This window comes from Python bivittatus, unplaced genomic scaffold (assembly GCF_059951505.1).
Source record: "Python bivittatus isolate LINGU-HERP-01145 unplaced genomic scaffold, Pbiv_v1 ctg000700_np1212, whole genome shotgun sequence".
NCBI classification, from domain to species: domain Eukaryota; kingdom Metazoa; phylum Chordata; class Lepidosauria; order Squamata; family Pythonidae; genus Python; species Python bivittatus.
Window position 1 is genome coordinate 62,023,438 of NW_028277098.1, and position 15,932 is coordinate 62,039,369.

Below are 15,932 nucleotides of genomic sequence, written 5' to 3' on the forward strand. Positions count from 1 at the left end.
TGAGTGACTGCATAGGGCTCCAGGAGGTGCCTGCCATGCGCGTACCCTGGTTTAGAGACCACATCATATATCATAGACGTATGCTATACTGATAAATACCGTATATTGAAAATAGGCATCTTTCCTCACTCACTTGTTCTTCCAAATGACAATTAATTAGACACAAGGTGAATGTAGTGCTCTACAAAGTTGCAGTAGCAACCACAAAGTCTATACTATTACAAAGCTGATTTGAAAGAACACATAAACAGCATCCTGGCATTGCCAGCCTCAGTTTAGGTTAACTCCTTGCTTTTAATGTGAAATCTACTACTACCTGAAATAAAACTCTACTGGTCTCTTCTACTGATTTCTCCATATATGGAATAGAACAATATTTTCTCAGTAATTTTGTTGAATGCTATTTTTTAAGGCAAACAAAAAGAAATAAGCGTTGTAAGTAAACTATAATATTACTTATTGATGATGGTAGCACGCTGTTCTTAAATAAAGATCTATCAAGACTAGCAAATTTCTTCAAATGTGACTTTTATTTTAAACAAGTAGAAGCACAATTTGAATAGAGGATGGAAATGGAGTAACTTGACTCCAACTGTCCACTTTCTCAGGCATTGCTGGTAAATGGGAGAATTACCCACTTCCTTCTTTCTAATCTCAGGGTTTAAATCACCAAATATTCCCTATCCAAAACTATACCTTCATGGCCATTTTGACATGTTATACAAACTTATGTATACTTTAAGATATTGCTGGGCTACAATTTAATATAAAATAACGTTCTGCTTTTCTGCTTCCACCTTTTCTGCTTCCACCTTTAAAAAGCCTTCAGTTTGAAATTCAGGGTTGGCTGTGTTCATCTTAAACATCCAAAGATTGACAGGAAATTAAAAAGAGTGATTGTTTCACTTTTGGTGTCAAATAAATCAGTTAGTTCACATTCCCCACTTCAAGTTTCAAATGAAAGATGCTAGGAAAGCACTGTATCACACTCTTTCTAAAAATGAAGAAATCATTGGAAAAATTATTTTGAATCATTACAAGACAGACTATAGAAAGAAGAGAGTCATGATGTAACCTTGGAGAGAGAGGTTAAAATGTAATTGTATTTGTAACAGCTGTGAAGATTGGAAGCCACTTCTTTATATCTTTTTTCTTTTTCTCTACTTTTCTACTTTTTTTCTTTTTGCACTTTTAGCTTATTTTTATTTCTCCCTTTCTCTTTTTTCTTTTTTGTTCTACTTTAGTTTGCATTAGTTCTTACTATTGTTGTTAAAACTTTCAATAAAAATTATCTGTGTGTGTGTGTGTGTGTGAAAAAATTATATCAAATCATTACAAAAATCTGCATAACAAGAGCATGTTAAAAGCTGAATTTCAATACTGGTAATCAAGATGTCCAGGAAAGTATTCACTTTAACAATTCAGTATGGATTCTAGGTAGATCAGGAGCTAATGAATGTTATATCCCAGCTGATTAATATTTTTAAGGTTAATTGGATTCTTATTGATGTGCTGGGATATAACATAACCATTAAACAGTATTGCTATGCTTGAAGGCCACAGCTGTTTGTTGTGGCTCTGCTGCCATCCGAAAAGTTCAGGCAGGTAAGGAAAGGGCATGAACTCATTAATAAAGCATCCAAAGCAACTGTGATGGGAAGCAGGAATAACCTTGAGGAACAGGAGGAACAGCCGCAACCAAGACAACGGTCAGACAAAAGAAATTTGAGTCCAAGACAGAACTGTAATTTCAGAAAGCATCTCGGACTTAACCCTCCCTAAGTGTCTAAAAGATAAAGGGCGGGAGGACGGATGTGCATTGAGACTTGCAAGATTGATGTCAGCCCTTTGAGGTAAACCAGACTAGGAAACCAAAGTTATGAATGCTAGTTCTATGTTTATTGTAAGGTTACAGTAACAGAATCTTGCAAGTCTGAATGTGCCTCCCCACCCCCGCTTTTTCTTTATCTGGCTGGAGAATTCTGGGAGTTGGAAGTCCACATGTCTTAAAGTTGCCAAGTTTGAGAAACACTGCATTAGAGCGTGAAATGGATTGTTCCAATCTCACTAGTTGCTCATCTCTATCTTACACTGTTCTTCCCAAACTGGGTGGGATTACCATTACTATTGAGCCTAGCTGTTGGCTAACCTGCTAGGAATTCTGAGATTTGTGGTCCCAATATATTGGGAGAGTATCAATTTATTAAAAAAAACTGATTTCTGCTGACTTGGAAGATATTCCAATGTTGTAGGTATCCTTTCCAGCCTTGAAAACTGAATTTAGGATGATTAGAAATTAGGATTTTCTACATGGATGTAGAAAAGATGTACTGATTTACAAGTTTTGTACAGTCTTTAAAAAGTTTTATGAAACTTAAAATAATTAAGGAACAGGATATGTTATTGCTTTCTAATAAATTAAGTGAAACCATGTGATTTCACACCACAAAATAATCTTAATAAGCCAGAAGCATAAACATTAATATAGCAAAATGATGAAATATAGCAGTCGGCATACAGCAAGACTACAAGAACAAACATTTTATTCCTCCACATATCCATAGTTATTGGGAACCTTCACCAAATAGTAGAAAATGTTGTGCAACAAGATTCCTCCTACCACACCGCTTCCAATGCCTATTAAAAATACAAACAGAGCTCTTTGGCGCCAAGACTGCTGCTGCTCCTGGACAGGAACATTGGTGACATTCTGCTGGTTTTTTTCATTCTCGCTTTCTAAATGCTGTTCCAGAGTCAAGAATTTGTCGAAGTTCAGATCCACCAAGTGACCAGGGATCACACGAACTCCAAAGTAGATTCTTTTGACAATCTTATAGGTTCTCATGAATTGCACATCACACCTATATGTCCCTGCATCATATTCCTTGGCTGTGGAAAGCTTAATGACAAAGCCAGTAGTCTTGAATGGTTTAAAGAGAGCATCATCAGTGGTAATGATACCTCTGGCTAACCTCCATGAATAACTGAAGCTCTGGATATCTGGGCCAATTTCTATTGGAGATAAGCACCAGAATTCAAAAGGCTTACCCACAAGAATGGTGAAATGGAGCATCCCACAGATCCAGTTGGTCAAGCACTCCACTTTTTGAATGTCACAGTATCTTCTTTCACCATTAGGCCCAATCTGACATGTTTCTTCAACCTTGTAACCCATGCCACAGGTCACGCTACAGCTTGTGGAACTGATTGAAACTCTGGCAGTAGCAGTTCTCAGTTTGACAGGAATGGTAATTGTTCCAATAGAAGCCATGGAAAAAGTTAGTCAGAGAATAAATGCTAATGTTTAACCATAAAATAGGCTTCTGCCATCATCATACCTGAAGAGTCCTTTTATGATATATTCAGTTGTCTGATCAAATGACCTAAATGTCATTCTTTTAAAATATCAATAAATATTCCTGATGATTAAAACAGATCCCACTTTCTGAGCCAGATCTCTGGACATGAGGAATCCACAAAATTCAAAGACCACTCGTTGACATACTGCCAAAAGAAAAAAGCTAATTAACATGGTAAAAGGTGGACACTTATAAAAGTCAGTCTGCAGGTGATACAGATAAAGTACAACTACCATTATATATTAAAAATAAATTTATTATAAACTTTTTTTGAGATTTTTAAAATGGAAAGTTTTATATAAATATTTAAATAAAATCATCCCCTTAATAAAATATAAGAGGAATGTAGTAAGTTCTTCCACATAATTGGCATTCTTCATATTTTTAAACTTTATTGGTCCTTAATTGATCATGTGATGTCTGAAGCAGCCAAATTAGGAAAGTCAAATCATCTTCATCAGTGAGTACATCTTTTCTGTCTCAGCTTATAAATGGACCATTTATACAGTGTTTTTAGTCATGATATATGAGATCTGCCATGAGAGCACCACTCCATACTAGCTTCTCAGCTTTGATAATAATACAGGGCTTAGCATCAGTACCCATGAACTAGTGAGCTCCAGCAACAGGCTGCCCTGATTTTTTGTTTCTTTAAAATTCTCTGGTTTGGATTAGAAATACAGAATCTGACAAGGCCAATTTATACTATAATTGTGTGTTTTCTCATTTCAATATCACAACCCTGTGAACATTTGAGGCTGCCTTAAATTGAGACAGACCATTGCAATGGCTTGCCAAATCCTTTACAATCTCTCTCAGTCCTACTATCTGAAGATGTTAGGGATTGAAACTAGGATCCTTGGTAGGCAAAGAATATTCTCTAACTGCAGGGTTCTGCTCAGCAGAGCAGGTCACCGGAAACAAGGGATCTCATAAGTGTGAAGAGGGAAGCAAATTTACTATTGATTTAGGGCATTAGGAGAATGATGGAGTTGGATAACTGACCTGTTTAAACTCCAATTCTATCACTGAGAAATGGACACCCTTCCCATAAAAACAATTTTATTCCAAAATCCCATAATGTAGAAAATATTGGGATGGGGGCAAGGGCGTGGGCAGAAGCAATACTTACGCAAAACTGACATCCACACTATATATTCAAATTTTATATATAAACAAATATATATATTATATAAACAAATTCCAAATTTTATGGAATCATAAAAATTTGTAAATATTTGTGATGAAAAAGATGCACCCTATACTAAAGGTATTAGGAACATGTAAATCTGGGATTTTTTTATTCTCCACGCTGATCATATACTATTAAGACCGAAGTTTCTTAGTCTGGCTCTTTCCTTCATGGTGCTCATTCAATTACTTATGGCTCTGTGGCATGGAATCAGTTTTAAAATTGTGATGTCACAAAGAAGCATTCTTTAATCAAACTGTACACATCCTGAAAAGCCAAAGCATTATACTCATACCATTGTTTGAACAGATAGTTCTTCCAGTGACAGAAAGGTAATGTGAATAATCAAACGTAGCTGATGTGTACCTAAAGTATATATTAAAAGAATCACAGGTTAAGTAATCATCTACAAAACATTAGCCATATATATAATAATCCATTGTATGCTTTTCTCTACAGTGATTCCCATGGCAGAAACCGGATAGCCACTGCGATCCTCCAAGTTGGTTTGGGGCATGATTTATGGCACTAGACTCAAGGAATTGAATGCCAGAAATGGTCTAAGCCCAGAATTGGCCTTTGTAGGATTTTGCCTTACTACTCCAATCTGCTTCTTTCTCCCATCTTGGTTCTCCAAAATATAAAACAGAGGATTTTGTGAGTTTCCAACATGCTTTCCCAATCATAGCACTGCTCTCACTCAGGAATGGCAATTTCAAAGGACAGGTGCAGATGATGATGATGATAAAAATGCCAAATCTAGTCTAACCATCTGGCTGTGCAACCAACCAACCAACCAATCATCATCATCACCACCACAACCACCACCACCACCAAGAAGCTGAAGAAACAGTGGACCACCTAATTAGCTGCTGCAAGAAGATCACACAGACTGACTACAAACAACGGCATGACAAAATAGCAACAATGGCGCATTGGGATATCTGCAAAAAATACCATTTGCCCAAAAGGAAGAAGTGGTGGGACCACAAAACAGACAAAGAGAAAATGAAGAAGCTAAAGTGCTCTGGGACTTTAGAATTCAAACAGATAAGTACCTGCCACATAACACCTCAGACTTAACAATTGTTGATAAGAAAGACAAAAAAGTCTGGATAGTGGACATTGCAATACCTGGAGACAGCAGAATAGAAGAGAAAGAATTGGATAAAATCACAAAATATAAGGACCTGCAAATAGAAGTAGAACGATTACACCAAACGAAAGCAAAGATAGTACCAATAGTTACAGGCACCTTAGGTACAATCCCAAAACATCTGGAGCCCCACTTGAACACCATCAGGATTGCCAAAATCATCCAGTCAATTGGAAAAGGCAGCTTTACTTGGAACAGCTTATATCTTGCGAAGATACCTTTAATGTTAGTAAACAACATCTGCCTATCCCAGGTCCTTGGGAAGGATTCGATAGGTGGACAAAAATACCAGATCCAGCTAAACATCTGGCTGTGACCAATCATCATCATCATCATCATCATCATCATCATCATCATATCATAGTTTTGTCCTTCAATAGCTGTAGGTAATATGGCAGTGATGCAATAATGTTATTATAGTGTGGGAAAGCCTTTTTTTCTTGAGAGCATGGAGCTTTTACAAAATTGTTTAAGAGACCAACGATCCTGCTACTGATTGCAGTACTTCATTTTTTTCCTTCTGAATTTCAGCAGTATGACTGCAGTGGGCAGGACTGAAAAGAGGGGTGGGGGTGGGGTAGGTAGGAATGTTTTAACTGTAACTCAACTACATACCTAGCTAGGAATTGGTTGCTGTTACCACAGCACACTTAGTACATATGGACTGAGATGGCAATAGTGTGGTACAATTTACTGTGTGTGTACATAAAACCCAAATAAAAAGGAATGACAGTAGGAATGCAACAAGATGAATGGAGGTGATAGTAAAAAGGTGCACCCATTAAAACAAGAGTTATATATTATACTGAAAATACTGGCACTGTGCAGAGCAATACTGTGAAGGAACCCAAGTTCCAGAAGCAGGGACTGTGCACCTAAATTCCTCATAATACTTTTGGAGTTACTGGACTACAACATCAAAGCTGGGGAAAAAAAATCAGAAAACAGGTTGGCTTTTACCAACTGATCTTTTATAAAGTGCTGGGAAAAAGAAATAGTTTGAACACTCTCAGACTTCAGATTATATTACTCCACAATAAGCGATGTTTTGCATGGTCTTCAGAATGAAGTTCATGATTGGAAGGTTGCTACAATAATTGTGGATTGGATGTCATTCTTTTTTTTTTTTTTTACTGAATGTTAAAATACTACTGCATGATTCTGATGTGGCATGAAGTGGTAGATCACATGCACGACAAACTTCTTCCTAGAATTAAAAGTTATAAAAGTACACGTATCTTGGTAGCTGTCTTTCATTTCCTCTTTGTTCTTATCAGAACTTTATATTGTGCTCAATAATTATAGCTTCTCATGACAACTACATTATTCCCACTACAGGTAGTCCTCACTTAACAACCATTTGTTTAACGATGGTTCAAAGTTATGACAGCCTGCGAAAGGGTGCTTTATGGTCCATAAAGCACTTCTGACCATCATAAAACATTGCACCACCACCCCCTGCGGTCACATGGCCGCATTTTAAGCACTTGGCAATTGGCTCACATTTACAACCAATTGCCAAGCACCCTATGAGCATGTGATCACCATTTGCAATCTTCTCTGCTGGCTTCCCCATTGGAAGCCAGCAGGGAAGGTTGCAAGTGGAGGGGACATGCCAGTGGGCAGGAATGGAGCTCAAATCCTGAAGATTTGAGCTCCGTTCCTGCAGCCCAAGAATTTCCACAGATTCTTCAGTATTTGAGCTCCGTTCCTTCCCATCGCCAAGGGGTTTCCAGGAGGGGTTTCCAGGAGAGAAACTCCTTGGCAGTGGGAAGGAACAGAGCTCAAATCCTGAGGATCTTAGCTGTTCCTCCAGCCCCAGGAAGGACTTCCCCTCCATCCACAGAAGGGAGGGCAAACCCTTCGGCGGTTTAGGAACATTTGAGAGCAAAAGAGCTGCCTGCTGGGAGGATTTCAGCTCTATATGGAGCTGAAACCGTCTGGCAGGCAGCCCTTTCACTCTCAAAGAGCTGCCTGCTAGGAGGATTTCAGCTCTGTGCTGAGCTGAAATCCATCAGCAGGCAGCCCTTTCACTCCCTCTGCTTAATGACCTGTAATGACCTGGGAGATCGCTTAACGACCACAACTGGGAGTGCCTGGATTGTGGTAATTGAACAAAGAAGTTACGTGGGTGTCTCACTTAACGACTGCTTCCCTCAACAACCGAGATTCCAGTCCCAATTGTGGTCATTAGGTGAGGACTACCTGTGTAAGGTTTGCAATATTTTTCATTTTCTCAGTTCTGAAGAGGCCAGTTGCAATCCATCAGTTTCTTCAGAATATTCTTTGCATTTCAATTAAACTGAGTGTACCACAAATTATCATTATCTTAATAGCATGTGGTTGTTAGGAGTTGAAAGCAACTTGATGGCACATAATCGACTGATCAATCGATCATTCAAGGGCTACTGAAGTAAATATTCTACAACTTGCTTGAATAAAGCTAATACAAAAAAGAGTAGATTACAACATTTAAGAAATAAAACATACCTCTTTATTTACAAATAGAGAAGCTAACATCACAGCAGTACTTTACAGTAGCTACAAAGCAATTATTATTTTTCAGGTTCTGTACAAACTACAATAGTAACAAAAATAACAATAGAAAACTGAAAAATAAAACAAACCACACTAAACTGGAGAAAACTGCAAATCTGGCTTGAATTCATAATACCACATAAACAATACAACAGTTATTATCCAAGCCTTTCTATCAATCTTCATATGGACTGGAAAGCTGTAGGTGACCAGATTATATAAGGGAAGGTTGCATAAAACCTTAGAAGTGAGAATGGCATAAATAATAATAAACAAAATATGAGATTTCAACTCAGGATATCCTTAGAAGAAACATGCCACAGGACATTATGCAGAAAACAAAACAATTAAACTAAAAAGCATATTTAAAACTCATTTATCCATTCTATAGATGTAAGACTATGTGAATCACCTGTGTATCCTTTAGCTATACTTTGAAGACATTGTTGTCATAATGTAAATCTCCTGAATCGAAGGCCTATTTTCTAAAATAGACCCAGGATCAACATTCACATCCTTAAATTGTTTTCAGAACATATAACAAATGAATTAATTTAATATAAGTCTGTGTTTTCCATTTTTATATACTTCTTCTACAGAGTCTAGGGAAGTGTTTGTTCTCACTAGAACCCTGAAAGGGTTGGAAAACAAGCATCTCTGGATGTGGATAAAACATGGTGAGAAGAAACCAGAGTCACTCATGCTTTTGCTCAGTCTACTCACTTTTTATAAGCTCCTTTTCTCCCTTGGAGAAATAGTTCTTGTTCTTATACATCAGAGTCATCTGGATTTCAATAGCTGATTTGAAAACTGGATCAATTTACAACATATCATAGCTGTAGGACAGGAAGCTAAGCACTAACTGCATTTCCAATTCAATGTGGTTAAGGAAGAGAAACAAATAAAAAAAAATGCTCAGAATAATTTGCTTTAGCCAGTCACTATGCAACAGCATTATGCCAGAATTCAATAGGTCTCCAGCATTTTTCTCTCTCAAGAATGAAGCCATGGAACATAAACACAGGACCTCAATATACAAGCAAGTGATCTTCTTATCTTGTTCCAGACCTTGTACTTTAGGGAACTCTTAAGAAGATTATGAGCAAAAAACAGCTCTTTCCCATCAGATTTTGCACAAATCTTTCCTTGTCCATTTACTGTTAGTAAAAAGAAATGACTGGGGAGAAAATGTTCCTCTTCCATAATTTGCAAAAATTATTCCCTGGAGATGCAGGCAGTCCAGTCAGATATCTTTCCCATATAAAGGCAGTCCATTATCTGACTGAACATTTGTTCTTATTCCATGTTATGATGCCAAAATGAGAAATAAGAGGGCATCAGGAAGGAAGCTTTCATAACAACTCTGAGATTCCACCACCTGCTAAAAATCAAAATCAAAAGAAAAGAAAAATCAAATATTAGTGATATTCCCAAGAGAATTCAAATAATTTGCAGAAAATATGAACACTACAAAAATCATCCACACTTGGTGCAGAAAAGTCAAGGAAGGTTCTTCCTCAACATTTAACACTATATGCTTCCTGTTTTTAGCTTTTTCAAACTTCTGCAAAAGTAAGTAAATTTCAGAAAAACTCAGGATTTTCTCTTGGCAAATTACTGAAGTGTAACTGTGAAGAACACTAACAGTGGTGACAGAAAGTTTGTGGAGCTTTAAGAATGATTGATAATCCTGGCAATGAAATCAGAGTTCATCTACATCCTGTTAGTAGATAAACAAATTGTTGTTAAACAAACACCACCTAATATAGTGTACTGTATCATGTCTTCATTGAACACACTGAATTCACTGTCTTTGTTGTAAAAAGTATTTGAAGTCCTGGGATAATCCAATCTCTTAAGCAGCATCTGATGTTCCTATCAATGATTTGAGGTTCTGAAGCCCTCCCCTACAAAAATATAACCATACATATGTTGGTTGCCATCATCAGGGCTTGCTCTTCATGGCACAAGTTTGTGGAACTAAATAATGCCCCAATCAAAAGTTTGTGAACCTCAGAAAACGGATTATTGATACTCCTGAGACAGGAAAGGCTTACCAGACTGCCAAAAATTCCGGTCTCCATCTGACAATGATCAGGTGAACAGTTTATAAATGAAGAAAATACAGCACCTTTGTTACTTTGTGGCTGTCCAACAAAAATTACCCCAAGAGCAAAAGAACCCTAGGGTAACTTCAAAGTACCTGGAGACAATTCTTGCATTGTCTGAGGTCAGTATTCATAGATCCACCATAAGGGAAACACTGAACAAGAGTGGTATGTGTGGATGAAAACCACTTCTCTCCAGAAAGCATGCTGCCACCCATCTAAAGTTTGTCAAAGACTGCCAGAAGGATCCCACAGGCTACTGAAACGTTCTGTGGACAGATGAGACAAAAGGGGAATTTTCTGGCATTAATGTGAAACAGTTCTGTAAAAAGGAATTGGTCAAAATACCTCCAAACTGATGTGCAGAATTGATCAACAGATACAGGAAACATTTGGCTGAAATCATTGCTGCTAGAGGAGGAGCTACCTGTTACTGCTACCTGTTATATCTTAAGCTTCACGTATTTTTCCAGCACAGTGAATGCCCAATGTATTCAATAAAAATAAAATGCAGTACATGGTTTTGTGTGTTGTTTATTTAACCATGATCTCTTCTTTTATAAATAGGACCTACAAAGCTGAAATCATATTGTATGTGATAGTACTGCAGGATTATGGATGGTTTTAAGGGTTCATACACAACCTCCCACTACTGAATTGTCAGTGTGCTATCTGTAGTAAGGAAATTATTGAGGATCAGAAACTCAGGTAAGAGAGGCAGGAGCTATGTGGTATCTTATCTCAAGATCAGCTTATTAATTAAGCTCTACACATGGCAGGCAGTATCTGTTTGTCTAAAGAGAAAGCAGCATTCATTCCCATTATGAGATCCAATTTGCCAGGATGTGTGCACAATTTCAAAAATAGTTCACACAATTATGGCCTCATACACTAATTTATAATTGTGTACAGCAGGCCTGCATAACATATGGCCCACAGGCCACACGTGGCCCAACCAACAGCCCTGTGTGGCCTGCCAGCATTTTTTAAGTCAATAAATTTGCCAAGCACCAGCTCTACCACTGTTGCCACTCTGCCAACCATCAAACAGCTGATCAGTGCACCAGGTATACCTTTGTAATTATTTGTAATTTATCAATGTGGTCCTTTCTCCTCTATATATGTTATACAGGTCTGGTATATAGGAAGCCAACCCATTTTTACTGTTTTTCTGAATCAAGACCACTGTGTGTATCTTAAAATCAGGTTCCTCTGAGAATTGCAAAACATTGCAAAGTAGGGAGGAACTGAATACAAAGAATTTCCATGCAACTTAAGCAGTGAGGTTGGAATGAACTACACCTACAGCATTTAAGGGCCAGCCAGAAATTTAGCCTCCCCAACCTGATGCATTTGCATTATAATAGAGTGCATCTCCCATAATCCACAGCCAATTTTGGCCATGCTGATGGAAATAGTGGAAAGTACCAGGTTCAAGAAGGCTAGATGTCCTCCAAAATGAAGCATGAATTCTGTAAGGAGCCTGGCAGAACTGGCATGTATTATTAACACCTGGCTAATAATAGCCAGGGCAAGGACAACATTGTTGACTTTTTGGAGATCTGCCTGGACACTTACCAGATCCTTCAAAATCCTCAGTGCCAAAGCTGGGAGGCAGGATGGCTTTGATGATGAGAAATACCTTGCATGAGACCAGGAAGTCTACCCTGGAGACAATGGGATGGGAGTGCCTACAGTATTTGTTAACTTGGGCTGCAGGTATAAGCTGAGGATCCTGTTGAGTTACTGACCACCTTGTTGCCCAGCAGAAGCCCTCCCCAACCTTCTGGAGCTGATCTCTGGGCTGGCAGTGGAGAACCCCTGCTTTTTGGTGTTGGGGACTTCAGTCCGCCTGCTCTAGGGGCTGGCTCCAGTAAGACTTGGGGTTTCACGGCTTCTATGGCAACCATTAGAAAAAGTGCCCTTTAATATCATTTAATTGCGCTTTTGTTTCTGCAGAGTAATTGGATTGCTTTTATACACATACATATACACGCACATACACACACAAAGAGCTTCTGATTATTTCTGAAAAATGTTGAACAGTTAAAAAATAAAAATTAGCTGTCAGAAAAAAGTATGCAAACAAGTTTCTGACTTGGAAGGCTGCCAAGCTTCTTAATCATCATTTGTAAGCAACAATCCAGGGATAATATTAATATCATAAAAGCAACGTAACAGGAGCAGAGCAGGAAGGACAATGAGCAAGCTGGGTAACAGAGGACCAGCAATGAGGAAAAGAAGGGTTCTGAAAATTATACAATTCATAGCAATAGCTACTGAGCTTCAAGGACATACAAAATATTTTAAACTGGGTCACCTCTGAATATCTATTTAATAGCTATTACAAAAAATTGTCAAAATCACTTAATGTTTCACATATACCCATTTTCTTTTATCATTGAGCCTCATCAAGCAATTGAGCAGAAAGCAGTCTTGCAATCTGTATATAGATTAGAAGGGTGAAAATGGTTACACTTAGTCTGAATGGGAAAGCAAGTGAGTATAGAATTCTAAAAAAAAATTCAGTATAATGAAATCAAGTAGCAACCCTGCCTCTTGTCAGTTAGTATCACTGAATTTGATTAGAATATATAAAATAAAAGCAAACAGCACTGAGATTCTCTGTTAGTAGCACAGTAGTCCAAGGATAATTCCCTCCACCAGAGTTTAGAGTGGAACATTAAGGTTCCTTTTCCACAGGGATAGTGGGCTGCTCCTCCCACTTGCTCCAGTATTTCTAAGGGTATTTCTAACAAACCCTAGCATGAGGGAAAGCATTTCCTTCCTCCCAGTAACACTGAAAAGCAATAGGAGCTCCAAAGCAAATTCTAGGGAAAAAGATCTGACAGGATGAAAATTCCACTACAGAGCCATTATCTCATCAGGGAAGGATAGTTATCCTCTACCCACGTAAAAGAAGTTGCTTCATGGCAAATCCAATGCTCCATTTTTCAACACTGGAGAAGGGAATCTTGCAAACTGGGACATACAAAAGTAATTGCTAGAAGGATGGGCTATATTATTCTGAAGAACTTCAGGAATTCCCTTAACAAACGAAGTCACAAAAGTCCATGTAGTGACTTTATATATAGGGGGCCATAGAAAAAACCAACCAAAGGAGCTAAATTTGTCACAGAAATGACTATGTTACAAGCAGTAACGAAGTTTCATGAAAGAAGAAAACATAGGAGTGAATTCACCTTCATCACTTAGGTGTGGAAATCCTATCAGATCATCTGCTGAAGGCAGATTAAACAATTGAAGAAAACAAAAGAAGTACTGTTTCTCTGCTGAGCAGAAGCTGGGCAGAGACACGCACTGGAAAAAAATATAGGTATACAAAAATTCAAACAGAATACTAACACATTGGAAGTCTTTCACCTTAAATACATAAGAGAAACAATAATGCTCAGGGATTTATTTTTAAAAACTCTAATCTTCCTATAATATGCTCCCCAAAGTCCAGCACACAAGAATACGTACCAATCCTTCTTTTGCAGGGATTGAATACAAGCCAGGGAATTATGGCTACCCAAAAACAATTTTCAAATATAAACCCTAAGAAACAGTGATCTCAAGGATCACTAAAAACATTATCATAATCTGTTCAAGTGACCTAACAAATATATCCTTTCAAGTGGATTTAGTAGTGGCATTAATGGTTTCTTTGTAGGAAACACATCTATTATCAGTTTCAGAAGAACCTCATATGCCTTCAATCAGAGATCCTTAAATTTGCAACATGAAGAAGGTACAGACGTTCATCTCATTGGAACACAAAATGTATCCATTTGGGACAATGAGGTTCTTCTTCTATCCTTGCACCCAGATCTACCAATGAAGACATCACATTTGAGAAAGTTTGTAAGCCAATCTAGGATTTACGGAGCTAGAGCAGCTGTTTCCCAATTCGCATGTAAATTTGCAGGGAATCTGCCAAGTCATAGCTGAATAGAGAATTAAGATGGTCTGCTAGCAGAAGATCAACCTATTGCTAAGAAAAAAGAATGTTCAGTGATTTATAATTTGTTCTTCCTCTGGCAACTCAGACTGCTCCTCTAACCTGCAGAGGGTTAGCACTTTTTCAACAAGATGAGGAAAATCAGCCTTTGAAACAGCCTGGCCATGATGAATACAGACCACTCTGGCACCTCCTTATGCACAGGCAATTCCCCTCCTTGCCAGAGGGCAAAGAAGTGGGGGCATCTGCATCCATTAGTAAAAGGAAATAAAAGTGGCTCTAATACTGGTGCCACTAATGGCAATGGATGTCTGCCCCTCCCAGCAATGCCAGAGCAGCAATAGCTCAACAATGAGAAGGGAGAGGTAGAAGAAAAGTGCATCTACATTATATTTGCTTGTGCAACCATCTTTTCCGGATTGAATTGCTAGGAGATCCTTGTTAGGACTAAATGGTGGATCCTCCATGTTTTGACCCTCATAATAGCACCACTTGATGGCATGTAGTTTGCAACCAAAGCCTCTACTTCCATTGCTGGAGCTCACAGCTGGAGGCTGAGCCCAAGAAACATTAGAAAGATTCTTCAAAGTATCTAATAACAGTACTGAGCTGTCCATAAACTCCCCAGCTTAGAAGAAAGGCAAGATAAGCTCTCAATAGGGGTCTCAGCGACATGCTGAAAACTGGAGTTAGACAGGAACATAACTAAGATGGAAGGGGTGCTCTCCCCTACTCTAGGAGCTGCTGCAAATTTTATTCCTGCCTAGTGGAGCAAAGGGAGGAGCAAACAGATTTTCAGAATGCCTTCCTCAACTGCAGGAAAAGTGGACGCATAAAGAAAAGTAATTATTACCTTTAGAGCTCTCTAGAAGATATCAGACTCCAATTCCTAGCATCCACAGATAGCATGACATTAAAAAAATGATAGCAATTGCATTCTGAAAAGAATTTTAGCTCCCACTATTTCCATCATTTTAATTTCAGCTTCTGGATCTCAGCAGCCTTCTTGGCCAGCAAATTTGGATTGTGAAAAAATAATGGTATGAACTAAAGAGAATCAACATCAACAGCTTGCTTCTCTTTATGGTAAAATCACATTCATTTTTTTTAGCTTCACATTCTTTATTTGAATGTCAGCGTGTTATAGAACTTACCAATATTTGTAGTGATGAAGAGTAAATGGTATAATTGAAAAAGTACAATTCTGTCTATCCTTGAGAGCACAGCAACTAAACATTTAGCAAGCAAGTGGCGTTTGGGAAATCAAAGTGCTCAGATTAGGCCATGTCTGTACGAAGCAAGGTCACCAAGCAAGCAGACGCTCACAATGGGTCCTTACCTGGCAAAGGCTGTCCCAGCTCCGCCTGCACTTTACCCTTCGCTGCTCCTTCCAGAGGTAAAGAACCTCTGTCCCCTTTGTAGAGTTTCGGTTTAAATGGAGAATCTTTCTCTTTACCTTTTGATCCTTTAGGCCTCCCTGCTTGCTTCTTCTTGGATTTACCATCTCCTTTTACACCCAGCAGTGGATGGACTTCTGTAAAAGTTTACAACAGAAAGTGCATACTTTCCATTAACAAAAACAAGCCAATGTATTCACTCTCTTGTTTATTTTCCA

General features: G+C 38.3%; 2 protein-coding genes across 6 annotated transcripts in view; both read right to left on the reverse strand.

Moving 5' to 3' along the window:
* Nucleotides 1-2,405: 2,405 nt before the first annotated feature.
* Nucleotides 2,406-3,843, reverse strand: TMEM81 (transmembrane protein 81). Its single transcript, XM_025163031.2, has one exon. It carries the CDS (start codon nt 3,269-3,271, stop codon nt 2,543-2,545), a length of 729 nt encoding a protein of 242 aa, XP_025018799.2. The 5' UTR covers nt 3,272-3,843; the 3' UTR covers nt 2,406-2,542.
* A 4,341-nt stretch (nt 3,844-8,184) lies between these two features.
* The window catches only part of RBBP5 (RB binding protein 5, histone lysine methyltransferase complex subunit), a 28,868-nt gene continuing 21,120 nt past the window's right edge, over nt 8,185-15,932 (reverse strand). Inside the window, exons 13-15 of one of the 5 annotated variants that reach the window (XR_015798380.1) lie at nt 15,657-15,851; nt 10,449-10,622; nt 8,187-9,623 (exon numbers count right to left, since the gene is read on the reverse strand). Coding sequence is in view for 3 of the 5 variants with exons in the window: in XM_088153532.1 (XP_088009658.1) it covers nt 10,582-10,622; nt 15,657-15,851 (236 nt within the window). In the remaining 2 variants the exon portion in view is untranslated. Of the gene's footprint in view, nt 10,623-15,656; nt 15,852-15,932 lie in introns of all 5 variants that reach the window. The other 4 variants (XR_015798379.1, XM_088153532.1, XM_007422719.3 and 1 more) reach the window with 4 other exon arrangements.

What these genes read in the sequence shown, in the direction of transcription:
- TMEM81 (XM_025163031.2), bottom strand. Translation starts at nt 3,271, where the DNA reads ATGGCTTCTATTGGAACAATTACCATTCCTGTCAAACTGAGAACTGCT.